Source organism: Columba livia, chromosome 3 (assembly GCF_036013475.1).
Source record: "Columba livia isolate bColLiv1 breed racing homer chromosome 3, bColLiv1.pat.W.v2, whole genome shotgun sequence".
NCBI classification, from domain to species: Eukaryota; Metazoa; Chordata; class Aves; order Columbiformes; family Columbidae; genus Columba; species Columba livia.
Window position 1 is genome coordinate 103,536,376 of NC_088604.1, and position 24,231 is coordinate 103,560,606.

General features: G+C 45.6%; 1 protein-coding gene across 1 annotated transcript in view; it reads left to right on the forward strand.

The window, feature by feature from the left end:
- GALNT14 (polypeptide N-acetylgalactosaminyltransferase 14) overlaps window positions 1-22,864 on the forward strand; it is a 112,415-nt gene extending 89,551 nt beyond the window's left edge. The window contains exons 10-15 of the mRNA XM_065058649.1: window positions 1,218-1,344; window positions 3,933-4,025; window positions 5,351-5,434; window positions 6,611-6,758; window positions 15,005-15,124; window positions 15,684-22,864. Coding sequence (XP_064914721.1) covers window positions 1,218-1,344; window positions 3,933-4,025; window positions 5,351-5,434; window positions 6,611-6,758; window positions 15,005-15,124; window positions 15,684-15,842 — 731 coding nt within the window. The 3' untranslated portion in view covers window positions 15,843-22,864. The remainder of the gene's footprint in view (window positions 1-1,217; window positions 1,345-3,932; window positions 4,026-5,350; window positions 5,435-6,610; window positions 6,759-15,004; window positions 15,125-15,683) is intronic.
- The last annotated feature ends 1,367 nt before the right edge of the window (window positions 22,865-24,231 follow it).

Below are 24,231 nucleotides of genomic sequence, written 5' to 3' on the forward strand. Positions count from 1 at the left end.
TGGCAGCTTTGTGGGCTGGCAGCGGAGCACAAGGATTCTTGTCCATACTGCCCAAGTGGCCTTCCCGCCACAGGCACTGGTCTTGCCAACATCCAGTCCTGGGGACAAGTCATCCTTGTGCTGGCATATGTGAGGGGACTGCCAGGTGCACGAGCTGGCAAAGGTGATGGGTGGACTCCTGTCTGACTTCTGTAGTTAAAAGTAGTATGGAGTGAAAAGGAGTTTTTAGTTTTGGAGTAAATACATGCTACATGTAGCTCTGTACTGTCAACAGATGATCAAATAGGATGCAGAGAACTGCAGAAGCCTTTTCCTTTTAATTTCATTTCTTTTCCATGCTGGTTCTGTCTAAGCATGACTTTCTGACAATATAGCTGCATATTCATAGCTTCACAGGCGTTAGGACCAGATGGGCCCATTAGATCAGCCATTCTGCTCTCCTGTCCTACCTTGCCAGCTAGGATTTCATCCAGCTCCCTGCCAAGAGCCCTGTCACTTCTGGTGTCAATTGAGCCACAAGCTCGTTTTCGTCCAGAAGGGCCCCGCAGACCAGCCAGAGAGCAGCCTGGGGCAACTGAGAGGTATTTACCATACTGACTACTTATCCTGATTTTTTGGGGAAAATCCCTCTGACCAGTGACCTTTGCTTGTGTGAAGGTGTGTGCCTTGTTGGACCACAGTGTTGGCACTCATGTCCCAGAGTACATGCTGGGCAGGGTAGGCTCCTATCCGTTTTGGGACAGGTGATGGATGCACAGCTCTCTGTTCACTTTGCAGAATCAATGGTGGATTTACAAAGATAATGATGGTTGTAGTCATTAATAAACAGAATTCATGGCCTCTCCTGGTGAACCTGACAGCCCTTTGAGGGAAGTGATTCTGAAACAGGCAACGCAGATGTAATTACAGGAGCACAAAACTGGCAAGATGATTCTGCAATGTAAGCGGGGCTGCATGAAAAGGGACCTACTTACCATCTTGCTCTTGCCATTGTGAGAGCACCTGCTGTGCTATAGGCAGGTTTCAAGTGCCCTGACTTCAAACAGATTGCAAGAACCTTTGAAATGTGCTTTTAAAGGAGTTGCGCCTAAGAAAGCCTCTCCGGTAATTGATTTACCCCAGTTTAATGTGGCTGAGGATAAAAAGTGAGAGGTAACACCAGGATCCAGCATGCTGTAGGACAGAAAGACAAAATGCTGAAGCTGCTTCTCTTGTAGAAATCTCTTTCCGTGTGTGGATGTGTGGAGGGAGCCTGGAAATCATCCCCTGCAGCCGTGTTGGACACGTCTTCCGGAAGAAACATCCATATGTCTTTCCAGAGGGAAATGCCAATACGTACATTAAGTAGGTGTTTTGTGCTTGCCTAGTTTTTGGGTGATGGAATTAGGTGCTGCCTTGCAGGGAAGGGGGGAGCTGAGAAGATGGAGAGAAAAGTTTGTTTGGAAAACTTTGAAATATTCCTGGGCAGGAATCTCCTGAGCCAAAGAAAATCGAGCCAGTACAGCTCTCCCTTAGGATTTCTACCGTGCTGAGAATATGACAGAAATAGGGCACTTAGATGGTATCTTTCATCAGCACAGAAGTGGAAGGATGGCCCCAGCATCTTCATGAGCTCTAGCTACCATAACAGCAAATGGTTTAGACCCTAAGGTCGTCAGAACAAATTTATAATGACCTGAAATCTGGCTATGCCAGCAATGTCTGTCAGTACCCCGTGACCTTAGCTGAGGGCTGAGTGTGGCTCAGCTGAACCAGAAAATTTGGTTCCCGATGCCTGTGCGAGAGGGGAGCTGAGCAGCATCGCGGAGCGGGCGCCTGCACCTCTGGGCTGGTGCTGCCTCTTGAGCAGGGGCAGCGATGGTCTGCACCTCGCTGGTGGGGACACCAGAGGAACTGCCAGGGTGTCCCAGCTGAAGGGGACCTGTCCTCACATACAGGAGAGGAGACTGAATCACGTGCTGAAATGCCTGGCTGAAATGGGCTAAGAACCTGGAAAGGGCAGTCCAGAAGTGGGAATCAGCATGGGAAAGGTGACAGGAGCAGCTAGTGAAGGCGGGGAGGATTTCCTCCTCTTTTAGATCATGAGGCTGAAGGTTGTCCATTAAGCAAATGACAAGCACCAGGAGCACTTATACTTAATGCAGGGTTGTTTCTCAGCTAAACTGCATTTGTGTGTGTTTACACACCAGGTATCCCTTTTAGCATGGATTCCCCAGTGTTATAAAGAGCCGACAGTATTTATAAAGACCCAGACACCTGCAGCGGGGTTACCACTGACCTGGGCTCCCCGCAGCTTCCCCATGCTTTGCATGTGACAGTGAACTGAGGGGGTGCAAATTACACCCCTCAGTTATACTAAATATGTGATTTCCAGACATGCAGCCTGTGGGGCAGGAAGGGGACTTGTTAGCTGAGTGATCCAAGGGGACTTCATCACTTTACTTCATAAAGACAGCGGTGAAGGACATGGGACATCAAAGAGGAGGGCACAAATTTGAAAGTCACAAGGAGGCTTCTTGCTTTTAGTAGTAAAATAAGACTTCTACAGAAGAGGCTGGCATGTGGTAAAATCTCCACTGTCGGGCTTGCTGCAAACCTCAGTAAAAAGGCAGTGTCTGTGTTCCAGCACCTGCAGGAGTAGCAAGGGGAGCTTGAACAGGAACAGTTCTTCTGGCTGCACTCCAAGCACAGGCACACAGGGACGGTGGGGAGGTCTGAATTAACACCAGTGTGTGAACCTTGGAAGCCAGGAAGCCAGACAGTGAAACTCTGCACCTTTGGGAAAGCTAGGTACAGACGTAGACACTGTAACTTAGGCATCTCTTGAGCCAGAGCACTTAGACTGCTGCAGTGCCCTTAGGGAGAGAGGAAGAAGCACCATGAATCAGCAAGGGACCGAAAAGTGGTCTGGCGAAGCATATCCGTAGGCATTAGGAGCTTTATGGTATCTATCAGCCTTAAGCCTAATGTTACGGTATATAGAATGAGAGGAGAAGCAGCTTCTGGCAACCTGATGCTATGTGGTACCTCTGTTTAAACAAAGATGTTATCAAAAAATATCTCTACCTTTCTGCCAGATATTGATTTTTTTCCCACACAGCCTCCACTTCAGTGCAAGAGACAGCTCAAACTCCAGTGTTGTGCTGGCTTCATGTACGCACTATCTCCTTTTCTGGCCTCATGGGACTTGGCTGGATCAGAGCCTGCCCCATGGCACCTGCAGCCTAGTGGTGTGGTAGCAATGATGGCCCTGGCTTGCTGTGGAGCAGGAGTTCGAAGGACTCCTCTGACCTGGGCAGGGACAGGCACTTAGGCATGGAGCAACAAAACCATTTGTAATGACAGTTAGAGCCATCTGAAGTCAACAGAAGATTTCCTGAGGTTTATAAACCTTCTGCAGACACCAGGCTGATGTGGAAGACTGATATTTATGCTACAGCACTGTGGCCAGGATGGTTTCTCTTAAGCTTTGAATCCTGAGATTTCCCTCAGTTAAACCCAGGGGTGCAAAGCAGCAGAGTCCATACAGGATTGATGCAGAGAAAATACTTGCTTTCAGTCTTTGGTGAATTTTGCACCACTTTTCAGAGCTTCATCCCAGACACTAAATAAAGCCCTAGACATGCCTCCCTGGAAGATGATGCTTAAGAGAAGCTTTGGTTCTGAGTCTAGTGGATGCAAAGCATCCAGCTGAGTTTGAAATTGTGAATTCTTCACCCAAGCTTTGGCCTGTTGTGTTTGGTCCCTGGAGTAATGGGGAGGAGGAGTACCTTCTCTAGTAGTGAGGGGTGTGCTGGCTCAAAGGTGGTTTGGATGAAGCCAAAGACCAAGTTGAGGGTGGGAGGCGAGCAGGATGAGTTAGTCAATGCATTTTAGAAAATGTCACCTTGGAAGCATACTTGGTTTCACCTGTCTTTTGTTGCCTCCTTCAGAAACACCAAGCGCACCGCAGAGGTGTGGATGGATGAATTCAAGCGGTACTACTATGCAGCTCGTCCTGCAGCCCAAGGGAGACCGTATGGAAAGTAAGTGTCTTCCTCTGCTGCCTGCACCCTGCCTGCTGCAGTGGGTGCTCACGGTGACGTTGTCCTGCTGTGGAAACCCGCCTGCGTTGTTTCTGTAGTAACGCTCAATTAAATGCTAATGGTAGGCAGATGCTATGATCATGGCAGTGGAACATATAAACAGCTTGTTTATATGCTGTGCCAGTTTATCCCAGTGAGTGAACTGAATTGAGGCAGAGGAGAACCCCCTTTGCTCATTGTCCTGCCCTTGGCATTAGATACAAGTACTTCTGGTCCCAAAGTGGAGTTTGGCAGGGAGAATCCAGAGGTCTCGCTGGCAGCTGAGGGGCAGGAAAATGATCAAAATTTGGGCCCGCTAAGGCTTTCTTGGAAAGGAGTGAGTGCTTTGTATGCAGGGAGTTTGCCATTCATTCTGTGAACAGTCAGAAACGCCTCCCTGTCAGAAAGACTCTTAAGTATTTATGTTAATTTCTCATTTTCTTACACACTTCCTTTCCTTAGAAAGTTTCCTTTGGATCACAGGGAGTTCCAAATCCAAACCCAAATTCCTTGTGGCTACTGCTCAATCTCCAGGATAAATAAAGTCCTAGTGACTAACCTGTTTCCATTAACCATCTTCCCATCTGTCCTCACATACACTGAATGAAGTAACAGCTCTGTCCTGCTAAATGTATGAGGGTGTAGAGGAGATAGACTGTGCAAATGGAAGGTGCCAGAGGCTTCCTACTGCTTTGTAAATGCCAGCTCATAACAGCTCAATGGGTGGAGGCTGGCCCAGGGAAGAGCTGGAGTCTGGAAAATGTCACTTAGAGGAGGATCTCTGAGCAGAAGTGTTGCCCTGGCTAATAAAAGAAAGATTTCACCATGTGATAACTTATGCTGACATAAAGATGTGCTTGGGTGCTCTTCGAAATCAAGGCCTCCTGTAGTCTTGTAAACTAAGAGTAATTTAGCATATATTAATTTCCTATTACGTTAATGTATTAAATTAATGCTTATTTCATAGAGTAGAAGGCATACTTTTTTTATTAATAATTTTTAAGTGACTGTACTTTTTCATCAACCTTTTCATCCACCAAACTCCAGGCTCCTTGTTAAAATGTCAATATGTCATCATGACTCTTTATCAAGTGACACCTCCAAAGAGACAGAGATCAAAATGACCACCCAAGCTCATGTAGAAGAGAGCAGAAAATAGAGCTGCTGATGCTCTCATGTTTGCTGTCTTTGCGTATCTGTTGGGTTTCTCTCAGCCTCCTTTCTTGGTGCATTGGGTCTCCCCTTCATGATTTCCATTATATCTCTGTGATGTTTCATTCCCACAGCGTGCAGAGCAGAGTGGAACTGCGGAAGAGGTTGAAATGTCACAGCTTCAAGTGGTACCTGGAAAATGTTTATCCCGAACTTCGGTATGGATGCGCCATCCCCACCTATCTCTAACAGGCCAGCGGGATGTCCCACCCCTCCTGCCCCACAGAGCTTTCCTCTGCCCCTCCAGTCCCCACACCTCCCTCCTGCCCCAGAGGCACAGCTGCCCCCTCCCTTGGGCTTCACAGAAGGGTACAAGTGAATTTTGTGCTGGCTTTAAACACAGTTTGCCCACAGTGAGATGTGGTTCATTTGTGATCCTGCTTTCTCACAGCAGCCTTATGGACTCTGTGGCTGTTTCCTGCAGGGCTGGTGAGGGGCAAAGCACCCGTTATTTCTCATAGCTCTTGGGGATTCCTCAGGTGTCCTCCTGCCCATGCTGCAGGACAGGAGGTATAGGGAAACAGCCAGTTTTCTTTATAAAAGTATTCCAACGTGGAAAATCCACCATAGCCTATGGTGGGCTGTTTCAGTGATGAATGACTCTTGCTTACAAAAAAAGCACCAAATTGCCACTCCTTTCACACTGTCCCGTGATACTCAAGACCTCTCTGTTATGAAACCATCCACTCCAGGATTGTACAACCTGTATTCAGGTGGTTCTGCCTTACTCCTAGCCTCATGCTTTGCTTAATAGGTATTTCCACAGCTGCTTTTGCGCAGATCCCTTTTAGTCACCAAAATTACTCTGGGAAACATTGTATCCAGTCTCTCAGTCACTATGGTGAGCCATGCTCAGAAAGGGTGCAGAAATTTTGGAGATACCTCCAGGGATTTGCTGATGCAATGGCTGAGTGCAGTGCAAAAATGATTTATAGCTGTTTTCTTGCTTCTTTTGCCACGTGTGGCATTGCACAGCAGCATTCACAGGGAATGCCAGGGCTCTGTGACAGTTTGTTATAAAGTTCCCCACGCCCGTAAGCTGAAGGCTGACCTTCAGCCTGCTCACAGGCTCTTCCTTGCTCCGTTTGCCTTGTGCAGTTTCATTTATTTTTCCCTCTCACAAAGGCCAGCCATCCATCTCTGAGTGCTGCTTCTGCAGCGTCCCTGTCCATGTACTACTGCTCTCAGTGTTTCAGGGTTGTAATAGAATTTGCCACTCTCAATTTCTGAAGCTGAAATGGTGCAGCTGCACCCTCCTTGCCCCTCCAAGCCTCCCTTTGAGTACTCCCTGTGCCTGGGGGAGTAGGGGTGTCATTTTCATGCTGTTCCCACAGGATTCCTGAGGAATCGCTTTATCAGACTGGGATGATCAGGCAAAGGCAAAGCTGCCTGGAGTCGCACAAGTCTGAAGACCAGGAGTTCCCCGTCCTGAGCTTAAATCCATGTATTGGCAGCAAAGGCACCACGGCAGCAACAGCACAGGTAGGATGTGTTGCCAATCCCTGTGATGCCGTCTGGAGAGAAGGCTCTGGGGCTGCTTCAAGGTGATTTCCTAAGTTTGCTAAAGCTCTGTTGGAGGATTACTTGTTTTGCCAACCCCTTTCCTAAGGTAGCATGCAGTTTAGCCCTGGTAAGCCCTCGGTGGAGGCCCTGGGCAGCAGCAGGGACTGGTGGAGGAGCCACAGTACGGGGTGGACCGCTTATCTCTGCGCTAGGCTGTGCTGAACACTCGCCGCTGCTTAGGAACACCACGCGCCGTTCATCTGCAGAGATCAGAGAAAGACAAAGAGAACTATAATTTCCTCTCATCTTTCAGCCTTATTTCTTTCAAAATGCACTGAATCGCAATGGTATTTATAACTTCCAAGTCTGTGTTCTCACAATATTAGATTGCCCATTAAACTAGTGAGAACTTAATTATGATGATCTTGTTTTTTTCGATCTCGTTTTTTTTTCAATCTCACTGAGATGAGAAAAAGCTGTATGAATCAATGTTCTCAAAAGCATCTTCTAAGAAATGTTAGAGCCAACAGCAGGCACATGTCCCTTGCGGCGGAGTCGCTGGAGCAAGACCCTGAAGACACAACTTCAAAACCTGCCTTTGCTTCAGGCTCCCTTTGTGATTTTTGGCATGTCAGTAAGTTCTCTCACTGTTACCATCTATAAAACAGGGAGGATAACAATCACTCGCTTCTTTGGGGTGCTGTGAAATAATTTAATAGGCAATGGTGTGCTTCCTTCCACTTCGTTGTATGTCTTTAACCCTCATGGTTACACGTTCAAACCAGGTAGCTGCACGTATAAAAATCCTGGCCTGGAGATGCTGCTGAAAATGTCCCTAATTTGTATGTGCAAATGAAGCACGTCATTATGTGCATCTCTTTTGCATGCAGTTGCATGCCTGCCTTTAGTCAGGAAAATAATATCTGTTTCACAGTCTGGTAAAATCAACAATGACTGCTGGAATGTTAGTTCAGAAAATATAGTGAATATAACTGCAAGTACTGCATAGTCACAGTTCTTAGGGTTTAACTGGTTTCTAAGTTTTAGACTTCTTTTTCTTTCTGCCACTGCTGCATGGACTTTTTATACGAACAGCAAGAGCAGCGAGCTGATGAGAGAAGGTCATCATGTTTTGCAGGGTCAACTCTGCTGAAGGAAAAAAGAATGCTCTATTGACAATTGCAACTTTCAATGAGTTACATGTTTTTTAAAAGATCTGGGAAAATCAGAATGGAAAATGCTACTGCAAGCTGGCATTTCAAAATGAAGTGGCATTGGTCCTTCTGAAATATCAATTTGATGTGATATTTTGAAATGAGGAATGTCATGCCAACAAGTTGGATTGTTTCATTCCTATCAAGCACATTTTGTTTTGACATTTCTGTGCAGTAAATTTTTGGAATTTTTCATGCCACTAGCTTTTCATCTTCCCATTTTGATTCTGCAGCAGTTTGCAATAGGTCATCACTTCCCACTGGATGGCAACTCCATTTCTTGTGTGCATCCAGGACTAACTCTGCAGGGGAACAGAAAAAAGTACTACAAAAGGATTGTTGAATAGCTACACTCAGTACACAGGCAGGAATAGAGAAAAATATTTTCCTTTTATCTTTCTTTGTCTTTCTAGGTTAGTTCTCTGTTACTTGTACCTATGGGCAATATTTCAAATGAAAACAGGGTATTTACATTTTTATTGTGCATAGAAACTTTTGTTTTAATTACACAACTGTTACAAGGCCACCTGAACTTGGGCATGACATGAATGTTATAGTCACCAGACTGCATGGGATAGATTATGCAGCAGCCCTGAATGATACTTATTTTCATATTTGATATATCAGAATGGAGCATTAATCTTCACTTTTAACATACTGAAGTCACATCTTGTTTACCCTAAGCTTCATTATTTGAAAAACAGGCTTAGCTAAATCAAAGCTGTGCTTTCCTGGTATTCAGTAAGTACTATGGAAATATCCTGGCCATCCAGACCCTTTATTATTAGTGTTAGTAGCATTAATTTGGTTGCTCAATTGCCCTTCTGTAGCTTTCTCCCTGCCAGGCTCCCCAAGCCCTTTACCAGCATCACATGCATGAAGTCCGGGTTTGGGCATGGGAAGATCTGAGCTGTCATAGATCACCATGATTTGAGGAGAGAGGAACAGAAGCTGGCAGATGGTAATCAATTGCTCTTTATATTAGTTTTTTTGTGTCTGTAGTGCAGGCGAAGGGTGTTTCGAGCCCTCTGGCCACATCCACAGTTTGGGTAAATAGAGAAGAGTGACTGCAGTGAAACTAGGCAGGCTTTACACCCCTAGCAGATCTCACAAACCCTCCCTGGTGGTGTCTGGTGTTAATCCTGAATTACTAAAAGGGCCACTGAGGCACAAGAAGGCCTTTCATCATTATGTGGGAGAGCTCTGTTTCCTTATCCTTGGGATCTACTTGGCCCTTCTCTCCCCAAGAGTTCTGGTAGCAGTCAGGGCAGGTGCTCTTCCCCAGGGTGGCTCTCAGAGAGACCTGCTCCTGAGACAGCGACTGGCAGCGATCTTTGTGTGGTGCTGCCTGTCCCCAGGGTACAGTGGGCTCTACCCACGCTCCTGCCCATCGGAGCCTTGAGACTGTATGTCTTGTGGTGTCTCCTTTGCTAAATGGATTGATTTAATTTTTCACAAGAGAAATGCATCGGAGGGAAAATAATTGGTCATAATTTTGTCCTGGTCTATCTCATGAACGTGTGAGTAGTTTTTTTATTGTTGTTGGGGGTTTTGTTTGTTTGTTTTCCAAACTAAGTGTCAGTTGATATTAGTCCATACAGCTTTGAAATAGACATCTGACTCTGGGATTTATTTAAATTATTAGCAGTTCCAGGAAACCTGACATACCTTAGATAAAAAAGCAGAAGACACTTTGTCATCGATGCTCACACACAGATAAGCAGTACCCACTAGATGAATTTAAAGTTAGTCATCTCCCAGACAAGTAAGAAAACAGTGGGAAGGTTACAGTAGACATTTCCTGAACCTGCACCCCAAAATATCTGGGCTCTGGAGCTGAGTGGCTGCCATTGCATTTGGGTGGCATCCTTGACTCTTATTGTGAAGGAAATGCAATGTAATGATCTACATGGTGTGGCATTGAAGCTTATCCCATTTGGCTCAAGGACCACTGTGGGCTGACTAGATCTGCACTTTCTTTGGAGAAAATTTAGCATCTATCCAAACTAACCTGACAGTGTCCCTCCTGAGACATCACAACCATAAAAATTCTCTTCTGACCTTCCCCCCCTCAAAAGTCTTCATTCTTCTTCTCCGTGGGCAGGTCCTGCCCCAGCTGTATGCCAGCTGGGGCTGCGGGAGCTGGGCAGAGCAGAGGGGCTGGTGACACCGGTGTCACCTCTGCACTCAGTTTGCCATGGGCACCTTTTGTACTTTGCTTTCCCTTTCCTGAGGTGTGTGCAAGTGCTAGTTGCATCCCAGGGCCTTTTGGTGGGAGAAGCGCCTTGGTATCCTTAGATGACCCATGGAGTCACGTGCCTTGGGAAATCCTTCCCTGTGATTTTAAAACGATAATAATTGAGAGCTGAGGTTGTTTCCGCCTTCCTTAGAAACATTTTTCTCTAGCTGCTACCCCAGCTTTAGGGTATGGCTGACCTCTTGCTCAGCAGCAGAGAATGTACAGCTCTGTCAAACCATGGGGCTCCCATGGGGCTGCTCCTTGCTAGGCTGGGGGGCTCCTTTCTCCTTCTGCTAGCCAGGCTACACCAAGCTGAAGATCACATTTTAAAATAATTTTCTCAATTCACAATGATGCTGAGTAGCAGTGACAGATGCCTGCTCAAATGATGCTAAAGCCTTGAAAAATAGTCATGAGCGTCAGATGGGGGCTAGCATTATCCGAGGCTTCAGAGGAAGGGGATTGCTCATTGTGGTGTGCAGCTGGTAGCTCTGCTCACCTAGTCCACCCTCTTCCTCCTTGCTCCACCATTACTTCATTAGGAGCTGCTTTGTCTTTGAAAAGGCAGGAAATCTTGGTCTCACTTTCACCTCATGTGTCTGTTTTTCCTCGGTGCCAGAGGTCAGCTCTCAACCCCGTTGGCATCACTTCAGGCTGGTCTGCAGCCCTGAAGCCATGGTAGACCTTGAAGGTCTCCTTTCTTAGCAGCACCCCAGGATACCCATTTCACCACAACCACTGGGGTTTGAAGCTCTGCTGTTGTTCCTGCAGTGCTGGCTATGTGAGTGCTTAGTATGCCAGGGTTTAGAAGATAGAGGAGTTTCTTATGGGGGAAAAAAGCGGCAATTGTCATCCCAACTGATAAAAATAGGGAAAGAGATGTGGTGAGATAAAAATTTGCGTGGCCATTTGCCTGTATTTTAACTCAGAGATTTTTGTGGATTCTGGCATGTTCAAGTGACTTTCCCCACGACCTCTGAATTTCTTCATTTTCTGCATCATTTTCTCTGGCTTTCATCTAAGGCTGAAAAGAGACAGGACGTGATTAGAGCTGGACGAAGCATTTTCAACAGGACTGGCTTCCATAAAAAGCCATTCTGCCAAAATAGAAGAGCCATGTCAAAATCTGTCAGTTTAGATAAAGACAGCAGCAGGACAGCCTGGGGCAAGAGGGGAGGATCCAATGTCAGTTGTCGAACTGATGCACCTATCCAGTGCTGTAGGCCTCACTTCTTATGATGAACAACAGCTTAGGAGAGATGGTTACCACCACCCTCTCTATCCCATGGTGGTTTGCTGAGAGGGTGGTACTGCCTTGAGAGGAAGGCCTCAACAGAGCCTGGCCTGGAAAAGAAGCATGGAGAACCTCTGGGAGGAGCAGTCCTCCGTGAGGTGCCTCAGTGATGCAAGGAGGATAAGAGGTCACAAAGTCCCACTCTCTGAGTTAGTTGGGGGATTCAACATACTCGTATTCAATGTAACAAAAGGTTCTTTATCCAGAGGGTGGTGGAGCACTGGGACAGGCTCCCCAGGGAGGTGTCACGGCCCCAAGCCTGACAGCGTTCAAGAAGAGACTGGACAACACCCCCAGACACATGGTGTGAACTGTGGGGTTGTCATATGCAGGGACAGGAGTTGGACTTGATGATCCTTGTGGGTCCCTTCCAACTCAGGACATTCTATGATTCTGTGATACATATGAGTTACAGGATTAACTTGCTGCTGCTGAGGAGCCTCATGGGTGCTGCTGAGGCCTTGTCCCAAGCTAAAACGACAAACAATTGATTAAAAAATGTAAAGCAAGTTTCCAAAGCAGCTTGCAGCAGTGTGGGTGCCAATAACAGGTGTTGGAGCTTGCCCCACAGGGCTTGGTTCTTCACAGATGCAGGACTAATTTGACACATGATTTCCCAGGCCGGTGCTTTACACAGCGAGTGACAGCGTGCATAGTTGGGATGTGTGGCACATGTTCACTTTAGGATCAGGTACACTGCTCCATCTGACAAAAAAGTAGTTGCTAGAAGGCCCTTTGGGTGCAGACTGCAGCTTTGAAAATGAATGCTTATTATATGCTGAAATCCTATGCAGCTCTGCCTGAGAAGCTGGTGGGCAGGCTGTTCAGAAAGCCAGGTTTGATTTCCATTAGCTGGGGGGGGACTAGTAGATGTGAGAAGCACAAGGTGTGAGGATCACAGTGTGAAGTCCTTGTGGATCTGGGTCTGCTATGCAAAAGCATGCTTTCCCTTCCATTTGGCTAAGAACCTGAATGAAGTGGGATTTATGTTCCCAGGAATTAGACGCCTGTAGCTGCCTGTTTTGAAGTCAGAGAGAGGAGCTAGAGCTGCTGACAGTGACAAATACCAAAGTGGGGGAAGCATTCCCTGCTCTAATAACTCATGCTAATGCAACTCAAAGCCTCCACCATTTAAGCTCAGGGGGAGCTGCATGTGTCCCAGCTCTGAGGTCAAGGCAGCCATTCTTCACTTCCCCCTCCAACACCCAGAAAGGGTTGCAGACTCCCAGGAGCACCATTTACCCTTCAGTTTTCCAGACCCAGCCTAAATTGCCATATGTTCAAGTGCTACCTTCCCCTTCATTGCCAACACCCCTGCTCACTTCACTTCTTGTGGAGCTCTGACTCTACTGTATCTGAGCTCTAAGCTGTTTTTCTTTCTCTCTGCACCTTTTCTTGCACATCAGCTTTCCTACTTCTTGTAGCCAGTAGCCTGTACCCTGTCAAGGCATTTGCCTAGAATCACAGAATGTTTTAGGTTGGAAGGGACCTTCAAAGCTCATCCAGTCCACCCCCCTGCCATGAGCAGGGACATCTTCAACCTGATCAGGTTGCTCAGAGCCTCGTCCACCCTGGCCTTGAATGCTTCCAAAGATGGGGCATCTACCACCTCTCTGGGCAACCTGAGCCAGTGTTTTACCACCCTCATTGTAAAAAATTTCTTCCACATGTCTAGCCTTCGCTCTTGGGGCCTATTGCAGAAACCCTCTTGCTCCCTGACCTTGGTCTCTTCAGCGTGGTTATTGCCCTCTGCTAGTGAAGCCAGCCTGCTGTTTGTCCTCAAGTCCTGCTCACTTGCCCTGCCTCAGCCCAGCAACCTGCTTTCCATTTGCTCCCATTGCTGCTTACCTGACTGCTGTCTCAGGGCTGTTTACACAGCAGGAGTTGATCCTGCTTTACACCCTGTCTAGATGCCCTCAGAAACCCCTTCCAGCCCTGCTCTTTCTAATTTTAAAGTTAATGCCTGCACAAAGTTATAAGCAAAAAAAATATGTTCTAGAAGTCACTCTCCAGGGCTTGTGCTTTCTTGTAAGCCAAAGCAGCTCTTGTCTGCTTGTGTACACACACAAATAGCGGGGAGATATCCCTTGCCTGGGCAGTCTCAGATCTTCAGGAGGTGTTCTTGGGTAATATGGGCACAGGTGAACAACAGAAAATGTTCAACTGGAATAAACATTGGAGTAAACTTCACTGAAATACTGCTGGGCTAAGCAGTGTATCTGGACAAGCATGATGCTTTGTCCAGCACATTGGCAATGCTGATCAAACTATCAGCTGCTTCTCTTTTTCTCCCAAGAAAAAACATTCAGGGGTAGAAAAGAGTATAATCCCAGAGAGCCCCTGTTATATGGTAAGCTTTACACAGGCCAAAGAGTCTCTGCTCCCCCAAAGATTATTTCTTTGAGCAGGTGAACATGAAAAGTGGCATGAGAAAAAAATTCCAAGGCAGCCCAAGGCAACAGGAATAGCAAACCAGTACAGTGAATGTTTGGAGTTTTGAAACGGGGAAATAAACTTAACAGCAGAGTCAATTGTCCTGTTAAGCGGCGTTCTTTTAGTGACAGTGCTGGGGAGCTCTGGCAGTCATCCTTCATATGTGCTCCAAAGACTGGATGCTCTTGCATTGCTTATATTCACATAATTATTACATATGCATTACAATTTTTGAAAATTTGGACATGCAATACATCTATACTAAGAAATAATTGATGATGTTAGTTATAATTGTTTAGTTTCTTACTTAGAATACATCTATTAATTATTAGTTAAATATAAACTAAGCACTCTGCTTCTAAACAATGTATTACTCAATCTGCTGTCTCCCTCTTGTCATGCGGAAGGATCTAAAACTTGAAAAATATCCCCTCATTTTGCAGGTGGTCAGAAAGCATTTATCATGTAAATTGGTTAATGATGGGTAGGTCTTTTGTAACTTAATTACAGTATGCATTAATTTAGCAGCTTCTATTCAGTTTGGTCCCACTCCTTTGATATAAAGGGAAGCCTTATCCCTGATTTTCTTCATATTTGGGAACAGAATCCTGGGAATAGCAAACATCTGTGATATATCACCTTCTCTCTCCCACTGCCAGCTGCAAAGCATTTCTGCTGCTTTTCCTGACAAAAAGAGGATTGCACATTGTGTGTAGTATTTCTGCCTCTCTTTTGCTGTTTTTCCATGCCCCTGTCTCCCAACCACAGCCCAGTTCTGGGTATGAAATCCTTTGCATCATGAACCACTTTTCTTCAGGCAGCTTTTGTAAACATTTTCTTTGGTACTTGCAGTCCCCCAATGACAGCTGCAATTTGGGGGAGGATTGAAACATCCTAGTGACCTGTCCTGGTAACTCTTGAAATCAATGAGGTTTGTGCTTGCTTTAGAGGGGACATGTTCCAAGCCAAAGTATTTGCTTTCCCATAGAAGAATACCAAGGATCAGTCCTCATCACAACTCTGTTCTTTTTCTTCCTCTTTGCAGGAATGGACATACACGTACAACCACCAAGTCCGCCAGCAGCAGCTGTGCTTGTCTGTCTATACCCTTTTCCCCGGTTCCCAGGTTTTGCTGTCACCTTGCAAAGAAGGTGACAACAAGCAGGTGAGCCCTTTCATTGATCCCCTACTTTTTGTGAAGTTCCCTTTCTTTCAGCATTAGTATTACTGCACATCAAATGGCCCGTGTGCTCTGACTTCATCTGGGAATCACAGTCTATATGGGAGTACAGCCTCTGGCCTGTTCAGCCCTTTGCCTCCTAAATGAGTGTGTTGTTAAGGATGTCTATTAGTGCGGGTGGTGATCTGGATACTTATCTGCAGAAGTCAAACCAGAGCTGGCAATTTAGCTCACACGGGCTGCCAGTCAGCCAGCAGATGCTAAAATTTCTCTGCAGTTAATCATCGAGCCGGCATTTGAACCAGTGACCTGGGGAAAAAGCTGTTAGTAATATATTATCTTTCTGAAGCCAGGCAGAGACTGAGCTTAAGTGAGTGTCCTTCTGATGGGAGAAATGCTAAGCCTGTTCTCTGCCGGGTGTGGGCTGGGGGACCCTCTACTTCCCAACATCAGGCCACAAAGGCTTAGTGACAGCTGTCCTCTTGATGCTGAAACAGTATAGCAAAAGCAAAATGTTTTTCCTCTCATGTGTGTCTCTCCTCAGCGATGGGGTAAAGTTGGGTCACACATTGAACATATAGCTTCACGCTTTTGTTTGGACACTGAGACGATTGGGGACACGCATGAGAGCACCAAAGAGCTTGTCATCAACCCTTGTGAGAGCACAGCCATGAGTCAGCGCTGGGACATGGTGATGTCTTGACCTGCTGGAGGACTTACACCACGGGGATTGACAATGAGATGTTCCTACATGCAGCCAAGATGCACCAGATGGAGCTCAAATGCAAAGCCATTGCTGGTCCTTGTGTATTGTGGGACAGAAGAAGGATCAAACAGATAAAAATAAGGACATGGTGCTCCAGGTTGAACAACGGATGTTGTCTGCAGGGTGTGCAGCTGCTGTCGGCCTGTTGGCAGTCATGCATTCAAAGAGAAGGGATGGCAAAAAAAACAAACTTAAAATGTTTTAGAGGGATACCAGGGCTCCTGTGATGAGTCCTACAGAAGTTCGGTGTGCACAACGTTTATTAATCTCTCTCAAAACACGGTAGAAGAGCCTTGGAGACCAAAAGGAGCCTTGGACTCAGCAAAACAAGCATCTCATTAACTTATGGGGGTGAGGCTGGTGCACAAGGAGGGATGTGAAACATTGCCTGGGATTGTGTGGAAAACACTGAATTATCTTTGCACTTTTCATTGCTGTGGATGAGTTTGTCTTCTGCAGACAACATGGGTGGAGCTGTGTTGCACGTTTGAATTTGTAGCTGATCCACGTACATGTGTAAACAGAGGCAGGGCAGTCATTTATGGCTATGGCCAGGATCAAGCCAGCAAGTAATGGGGGAGTCCTGCTCAGCGCTAACTGCACATGGGGGTTATTGAATCTCCAAAGCCCAAGCAAACAGTATTCGGTGTGTGAGATTAAAGGATATAAACTGCTGTGAATCTGGGAGGAAAGGCAGTAACATGATTATTTCTTCTCTCTGAAGGCCACGGGTGAGCCTTGGCTACTGAAAACTCCCCTATAATCTATGTCTCTCTCACTGCTTCAGATCTGGAATAAGTCAAATTTTCACTTTTCTTCCATAAAAGTAATATTTTTGCTAATTGAAGGTAATTGTGTCATATTTGTGTTTTCCAATTCTCCGACTATAGAAGAGTGGACTCTCATGAAATGCTGCTACTGAAGTAACAGAGGAGGTACTTAAAACTAGACACTGCTCTGAGAAAGGAAAAGGGATAGTACTTGGTTTTGCTTCCAGGTATCTTGTAGCCCAAGATGTGAAATACTGAAGAAAAGGTTTGGGATTCTCCCAGTCACACCTGTGAGCAGGGAACCCTAGGTCACAAAGTACCTCTCTCCCAAAGTCTTTTAGCATAGGCAGACTTGGCAGAAGTTGTTTCTTCAGGTTTTGGAGATGTCATTCACCAGACGTCATGTCAGGTGCTATTGCTGTGTGAGAGTGAGGTTACTGGCAAAGGAGAATAGGACAGAAGGCCTTAAAAGGGGTCTTAGGAATAGAAGTTTGGAAGGTCCTTTCCAGCCTGTCCTTCAGAGCAGATCCCACCACAGCAACAGACAGCAGGCAGTGAATCACCAAGAGCTCTGCACACAGCTCTTGTGTAGCAACAACTCTTGAAGAGAACTTTTGCAGGACCATCAATATGACTTGAAAAAAATACAGTTTATGTCTCTAAAAATGCTAGAGTTTAATGAAAATCCAATCCTTTGTTCCCTGTGCTGCAAGCTTGAAGTAAAATACCACAAGTTTTGAGCCTTCAAGTGCTCTCAGCATCCCTTCTTGAATAAATTGCTAGCTTTCAGGATTTTACTGCCTCAGTTTCTCCTCCCTCAGTGCTGGGAGAAAGCCGTATGTGTAAATCTCCCTGGCATTAGAGGCAGAACCAGAATAACTCTTTATTTACAAAAGGTTGCAGAGTATAAATGCTTTCTGTGTGCTGCAGTGATTACTAACCTAATCATTCTCCCTTGGTGCAAACCTCAAGGGCTTCTGTCGTGAAAGGGCTGGAGTAAGCTCTCATTTTGTGGTGGGAGATGCCATTGTTTCCTTGTCACCACTTTGCACGGAGAAACAAAGAGAAGCACTTAAAATGGAATGGACCCTTTTCACAAAGAAGGGTAGTGACCTTGGGCTCCTTCTATTTATTTGAAACAGGAAATATCACACCTACTTTTCACACTGGAGATGACAGGCAAATGGTAGTTATTCCCTGTCTAGCACTCACAGGGAAAGCAGCTCCCGAGAGCCTGCAGTTTAATGTGTTCACACCTGTACCAGGGGCTGCCCAGCTGCTGGCACTTCAGTTCTGAAAACCTAAAGAGATGAATGACTTGGCATCAGTTTTGAAATCCAGCACCCGGCAGGTACACTCTGACAAGGACCTCAGACCTATCTAGCTTTACTATTTTCCACCTTAGCCAAAAGTAACTGTTCTGCTGACAGCCAAAGCTCTCTGAACAGGTGACACTCCTCTTTGCCTTAACAGAAACAGCTACTACCTCACTACATGTGTGTGTGCCTGAGCAAATGGACCAGTGGGACCTGCAGTGATGTAGTCTAGGAGGTTGTTTGGCCAACCTTTCAGCTCTCTTGCACTTTGTGAAACCCCAAAGCTGTACTAAACCCCTTCGGTTCTAAAACACACGCTAAGGTGGTCACTGTGACCTTGTTTGGGGGCAGTGGAAGGCAGGCCATGGGGAAGGCAACATCAGGTGTAGGACTTGGTGTCCCCTACAAGTGAGTAGTGTCACTCAGCTAAGTCTCTTGGAGGCCCAAAAGCCACCACGTACCTAAAAGACCTGGGGGGCAGCAGCCACTTGGCAAACTGGTGATTGTGTCTCACACATCCATTGACTGTAACCATTTGACTGCAGCTTATTTCATGGTCCTAGAAATGAGATTAGCCCTATGCATCAGCAGTGTTTTTTGAGAAGCATGAGGATATCAACCTGACTCCTGGGAAGCTTTATAGAAGTAGGCAATGGACTTGAAGTCTCTAGAGTTAGCCCCAGTATGGCATTTAACAAATCTTCCGCTTACAAAAAGATCTTGCATTGTGTCAGGGGAAAGGTTAACTGCTGCTGAAATCCAACTCATACCTTTAGGTTTATTTCACTTATTAAAATACACTGGAGACAGATGAACCTTTTTTTGCTTTGTATTTGTTACTTGCCTAGATATTTATTATCATGCTTTGAAGGAATATATGTGATATTGATAGGTGTATCTAGATGGGCTCCTATGCCTTTACCTCTAAGCCCTAATGTAATTTGGTAGTAATGCTTTTTGGTAACATTTTGCACTGACTTGAAAGAACAGAAGATAAAATAGGAAATATGGTTCTAATCCTGGCTGTTGAGCTTCATGACAGCCTTTATGATCTCCAGGTAAGTCACTCCTTGTGCCTTCAGAAAATAAGATTCAGAGCAGGAAACTCAGGGCTAGAACTACTACTGCCATTTAAAGAACCAACCAAGACAGTGCAAAAAGAGCAAAAAAGCACCTTAACCTTCCCCTTCCCTCCTGAAGGAGATCCATGCTCCAGTGAGAACAAATCTACCTGGTTTAGTTGGGCTGGGGGTAGTCTTAAAATCCCTGCCTTGGTGCTTATCTGATTTCCAGGTATTTTGTGCTCATCTTCTCTCTGTACCAGCACAGTGCCATGAGATAAGAACACGAAGCATCAGTGCTTAGAACCTCAGCTTACAACATGTCAGTGTATTAATTTAGTAGTAAAGAGAAGGAAATGGAATTCAAAGATCTCTGATTATCTAGTTAGGCAAGAGGAAGACAGGGCTGATGGATGAAGATTGGAGGACTGTGGTTCAAGACAAGCGCCAGCCCTGATTGTTAATCCCTTCTATTGCTTCTAGGAGCGACTTGGCATAGCTTACTTCATTTCCCTGCCTCAGTTTCCCAACCTTTTAGTGAAGGCTGAATGTTTTGAAGAGAGAGAAAGCCAAGTATTAGTTTTTGTGGTAAGGAATGCCAGCAGTACTGAGCTGGAAATAGACTGGCAGATGCTGGAGCTAGCCCCATGGACCTTTATTATAATATCTGCCTGTACAGAGTCTGGTTCAGATGAAGTTAATTTTCCTCATAGCAGACCGTATGGCATTGTGTATTAGACTGGTGACCCAAGCAGTGTTGATAACACACAACATTTTAGTGTAGAGGCTTAGCTGCCAGCCAGAGTCAACCCACCACACTGCCCTAAGCAAACCAGGGTGCTTAGTGTAACAGACTGGTATTCTTCATGGCTTGAACTTTGATCACAACTGTGCAAAAGGATTTGCGCTGCTCAAATTTCAGATCTTAAAAGCTTTGGTGCAAAGCGATGGGCTAGAATTGTTTGTAGAAGTGGTAAAGGAAGCAAAATCAAGCAGATTACAAACTGCTGATGATCGAGATACAAGCAGCAGAACGAACTGCAGCTTATTAATGTGCTGGCTAAAGTAATTTTGGATGATCAGTCCAGCTCCAGTTTTAAGATTATGCAGCTGCTTTAGGTGTCTGAAGACTTTAAGGAAGTCTGCTATGGGTGTCCATCTCACATTGAGACTTAAGGGCTAAAATCCAGTGGAATTATACCAGATTTATGGATATTTTCCATATGTCCACTGTTCTGTTACTCACTGGAAGTGCCTTCAGAACCCTGTAAGAATAAAAACATGTTACAAGCTACTACCTCTCTAACTGAGTCTAATTAAGTTTTGAGTTAAACTGCATTTTAGCTGAGAGCTGATGAAAAGCAACAAATAAATTTGCAGGTAAGAATGCTGCTTTTGTGGTGTAGAGGGTGCTTTGTTTTCTCTGGTGTTACTTGGGCACCAAGGAAATATAAGCTGGTTGTGTGTGATATACAGAAGAAAATATGACTGAATTTCGAGTTTGGGTTTTGCCTCATGGTTGGACTCGATCTTGAGGATCTTTTCCAAGCAAAATCATTCTATGATAAGTGATCAAGTAATTATCTATTGACTGTCCATCACAATGAATGTTGTCTCTCATTTTCCTGTGATTTATGTGAAAGAAGTGCCCAGACAAGACATTGCTACCGTACAGGGTTAATTCAGTTTTGAAACCAAACAGCCAACCAACTAAGAGGAAAAAAAGGAAAAGGAGCATTGAAAGCTTATATGTTACCTGATACATGTAACAAAAGAAATATATTGCAAAATCAGGACTGTTCTCAGGCTGAAAGGTTTTGTAGTCTGCAAGTCAGTAGGAATCTGTTTAAGGTTATTTTTAAGAGAAGAGTGGAAAAAAAGAGGTCTTAAGTGTAAGCAAATTTATTGATTGTAAATGCACATTTTCCTGCCATTTCTGTGACCCAGGCTTTCTTACCTTGGGCTGTGAGCTGGTTGCAGACAGAAGTGTCCTAGCTAGCCTGTGCCCACCACTCCAACTGAGAGAAGTGGGAAGAAGCAAACTCCCATCTAACAGTCAAATTGATATAAGGCTCCCTAGTTTTAAAGTTTCTTAGTTCTACCGTGTGTGGAGGAGAGGGTTGATTTCCCTGTAGGGTAGCAGCTGCTTCTGCTGCAGCAGAGAGTCCTTTGCCAGGATGCACTGAGCGCACAAGGGGCCTTAAAGCTGTGGCAGGGCCCTCTGCAAACTGGCAGCATGTCCTCCTGGCCGTGGGCTGGAGTGGTTGTGCTTCATCTGAGTGAGCTGCAAATCCAGCCCCAGTGACTCAGAGCTACACCACAGAGTCAAGTTTGTACCACAGCACCAAAGCAAAGTTTCTCACAATACTTCTGAAAAGAGCATATGACTGGAGTGCTCCTGTGCTCCTCCAGAGCAGCCGTGCTTGTATCGGGTATTAAACACACACTGCATGCTCCCAGCTAACTCTGACCGTGGACAATCATGCCAACCCATCTATCCATCTGTGTGTCTCTGCAGCAGACAGATCCAATGCCGTGTCTCCTCTCAGCTTTGGAGAAGTTGCCTGAGCCTATATTTATGGAGGTCAGCATCCAGGTACTGTGATGCTGTTCTTGCATCTGGAATGTTTTTAGACGGATCAGTGTTAGAAGCACTTTGAACAGTTTTCATGAATTCTGATCCTGCTTGACAATTCCTGCATCACCCCCATGGACATCCAGCCTATTTCCCTTAGCAGAGATGATGGTTTTCTCTAAAAGCAGAGTCAGTCCTAAAGACTATGTGCAGTCACAACCTTCCCCAAGGGTGTTACTAACATTATCTCTGACTCTCTTGCGCTAAGCCAACACAAGCTAGATAGCTATTACAAGCTTTACTGAATTTCAGCTGCCTGGGATCACTGACAACAAGGACACAGCTATGGTCAAACAGAGGAGCATGCACAGCAACAATCATTTCACACAAAGCAGAAGAGCATAAACTGTTAGGAGCGAGTGCTCCTAATCCTCATCCTGAGGCTGCTGTCACCTTCTTACTAATCCTCAGAGAGCTGGGCTGGGGAGGGTTGTGCACAGGCTGAGGTGAAAGGGAGTTTTCCTGGAGGTTTGGCAGAGGTGGGAAGCACTGGCAAGGAGTCTGACTGACACGTGAGCTCATGAAGGGCAAGGGAAGTGAGTTCACAAGATGCACAATAAGGTGTGGAGCCATGAGGCTGCTGCTGCCGCAGGTCAGGTGAGACTAGGGAGTAGCGAGGAACATTACAAATAATCTGGGGATGAAAACATCTGCTCCCAGGGGTGTAGAGAGCCAGGGTGGATCTCAGGTCGGCACACGGCACTTTCACAGTTTTTTATTTTGATTGATAACTGATCCAGTGGCTTGAAATGGTTGCACCCAAATGTCGAAGGGGTTAAAACAAATGTGCTTATCTGGTCACTACATATTTTTGCTTCTGTTAGTGAAACTGTTGTTAGAGTGGCAGTGGATTTTTCAGTGCTTTGGAAGTGTAACCTTGATTTGGACATGGCACATATGTTGATAATGTGTATTACTTGTCCTGTCCCTGCAGCTTTGCATTGCTGAACACTTAGTATGTTTGCAATGGATCCTTAGCTTGAAAGATCACAGCCATTGCATCTTGAAATTGATTTCCTTCTGTGGAGAGATGTTTGAAGCAAAAAACAATTTGGTTTGTATAAACTACATTAGATATAAGAAGATATCCCTCAAAATGCAGAGGATCACCTTTGAAACCATTTTCAGTCTACCGTGAATAACAAGTTGCACAATAAAAGGAATTTCTTACAGCTGATCTGATCTCTACCCATCCGTGAGTTGTCTTTGAAATGTGATAAACCTATCTACTCTAATTCAGGACAGGCATATCGTATTTCCCAATCACATTACAGAATCTCATGAGGCCTGGTGGTGTGACCCAGAGCATATTACCACAATGAGTGAGGCAGCTCTATCTGTTTTGGGGGAATTGCCTTGCAAGTAAGATGTCAGGCTGCTCCCCCTGCCTTCAGGAGGCAGCAGGTTGGTCTGTGAGGCTCTACCTGGGCTACCAGGTAAGTGGTGGCTCTGGAAGGTCACACATGCAGCTTGCTCTTCTGTCTGGATAGATTCAGTGTCTTATATGTCTTTTTTTTTTTCCTTTCCTCTGGCTTGTTCTTTCCTTCTAGTCTGGTCCTCAGCTGGTGCCTCTTTAGGTACCCTGTCAGATAACCTACAGAAACCAGCGAAACAAAGTATGATTTAAAGGGAGGAGTAGTGAGAAAAAAAGCCCACAACAAAACCACCACATTTCCGTCCCTTCCTCTCTCTCTCTGTGTTCTGTAATAGGTTTTTCTGATGTGTGCTAACACATCTAAGAGGTATCAGGGCTTGGGACACTACATTGGTGCTGGAGACACAGGTGCATTTGCAGTGTGACTCCTGTCTAGATTCATCTCTTCTCTTCCCTCAGCACAAGGCTGCCAGTTTCTGTTGTGCCAAGACTAGGAATGTTTTGTGGGCCCTGCATTCCTTTTTGCTTTGACAGGAGTATCAGGGATGGGCTGAAGAGGTTGGTTATCCCCAAACAGGAGTGGATGGGCTCCTAGCAACAGATGCCAACTCAGGTTGTCCCTAAGACAAAAGGGAAATGACCCTGGCTGACCAGGCCTGGGGCAGGCACTGGTGCTTCTGCAGGGGACGGGGTAACATTCACAGCTGAGCTTGTTGCCTTTGGTGGCAGAGAGCAAATCTTCTATTGGTTTGCCTGTATGCAGCTGTGAAAATTTAGTGTCCCATATTCATGTATCATGATAATTAATGGTAGTTGTCAAAAGGTGCCTGAGAGTGGAAGCATCCAGAAGGGAAAGGAGAGATTCATCGTGCCTCAACTGGATTTTGTAAGAAGTAACTGGACTGGGGGGAAAAAAAGAACACATCCTTAACCTGACTTCAACTTTACATGGCAAATAATAATAATAGCAGGTGTGGGTGGGTATGAAAGGACTATGCCACTGTCTGGTCTGTGATTTAAAAGGTCAGCCTTGAGCCGTTTGAATGTGAGGCAATGGGGAGTTAAAAGCTCTGCTTTTCCTAAGCCTTGTGTCCTGTGTGTTCAAGTGTGCAGGGCTGAGCTATTGATTTTGTGATTCTGTGATTTCCCCAGGCTTACAGTAGTGGCTT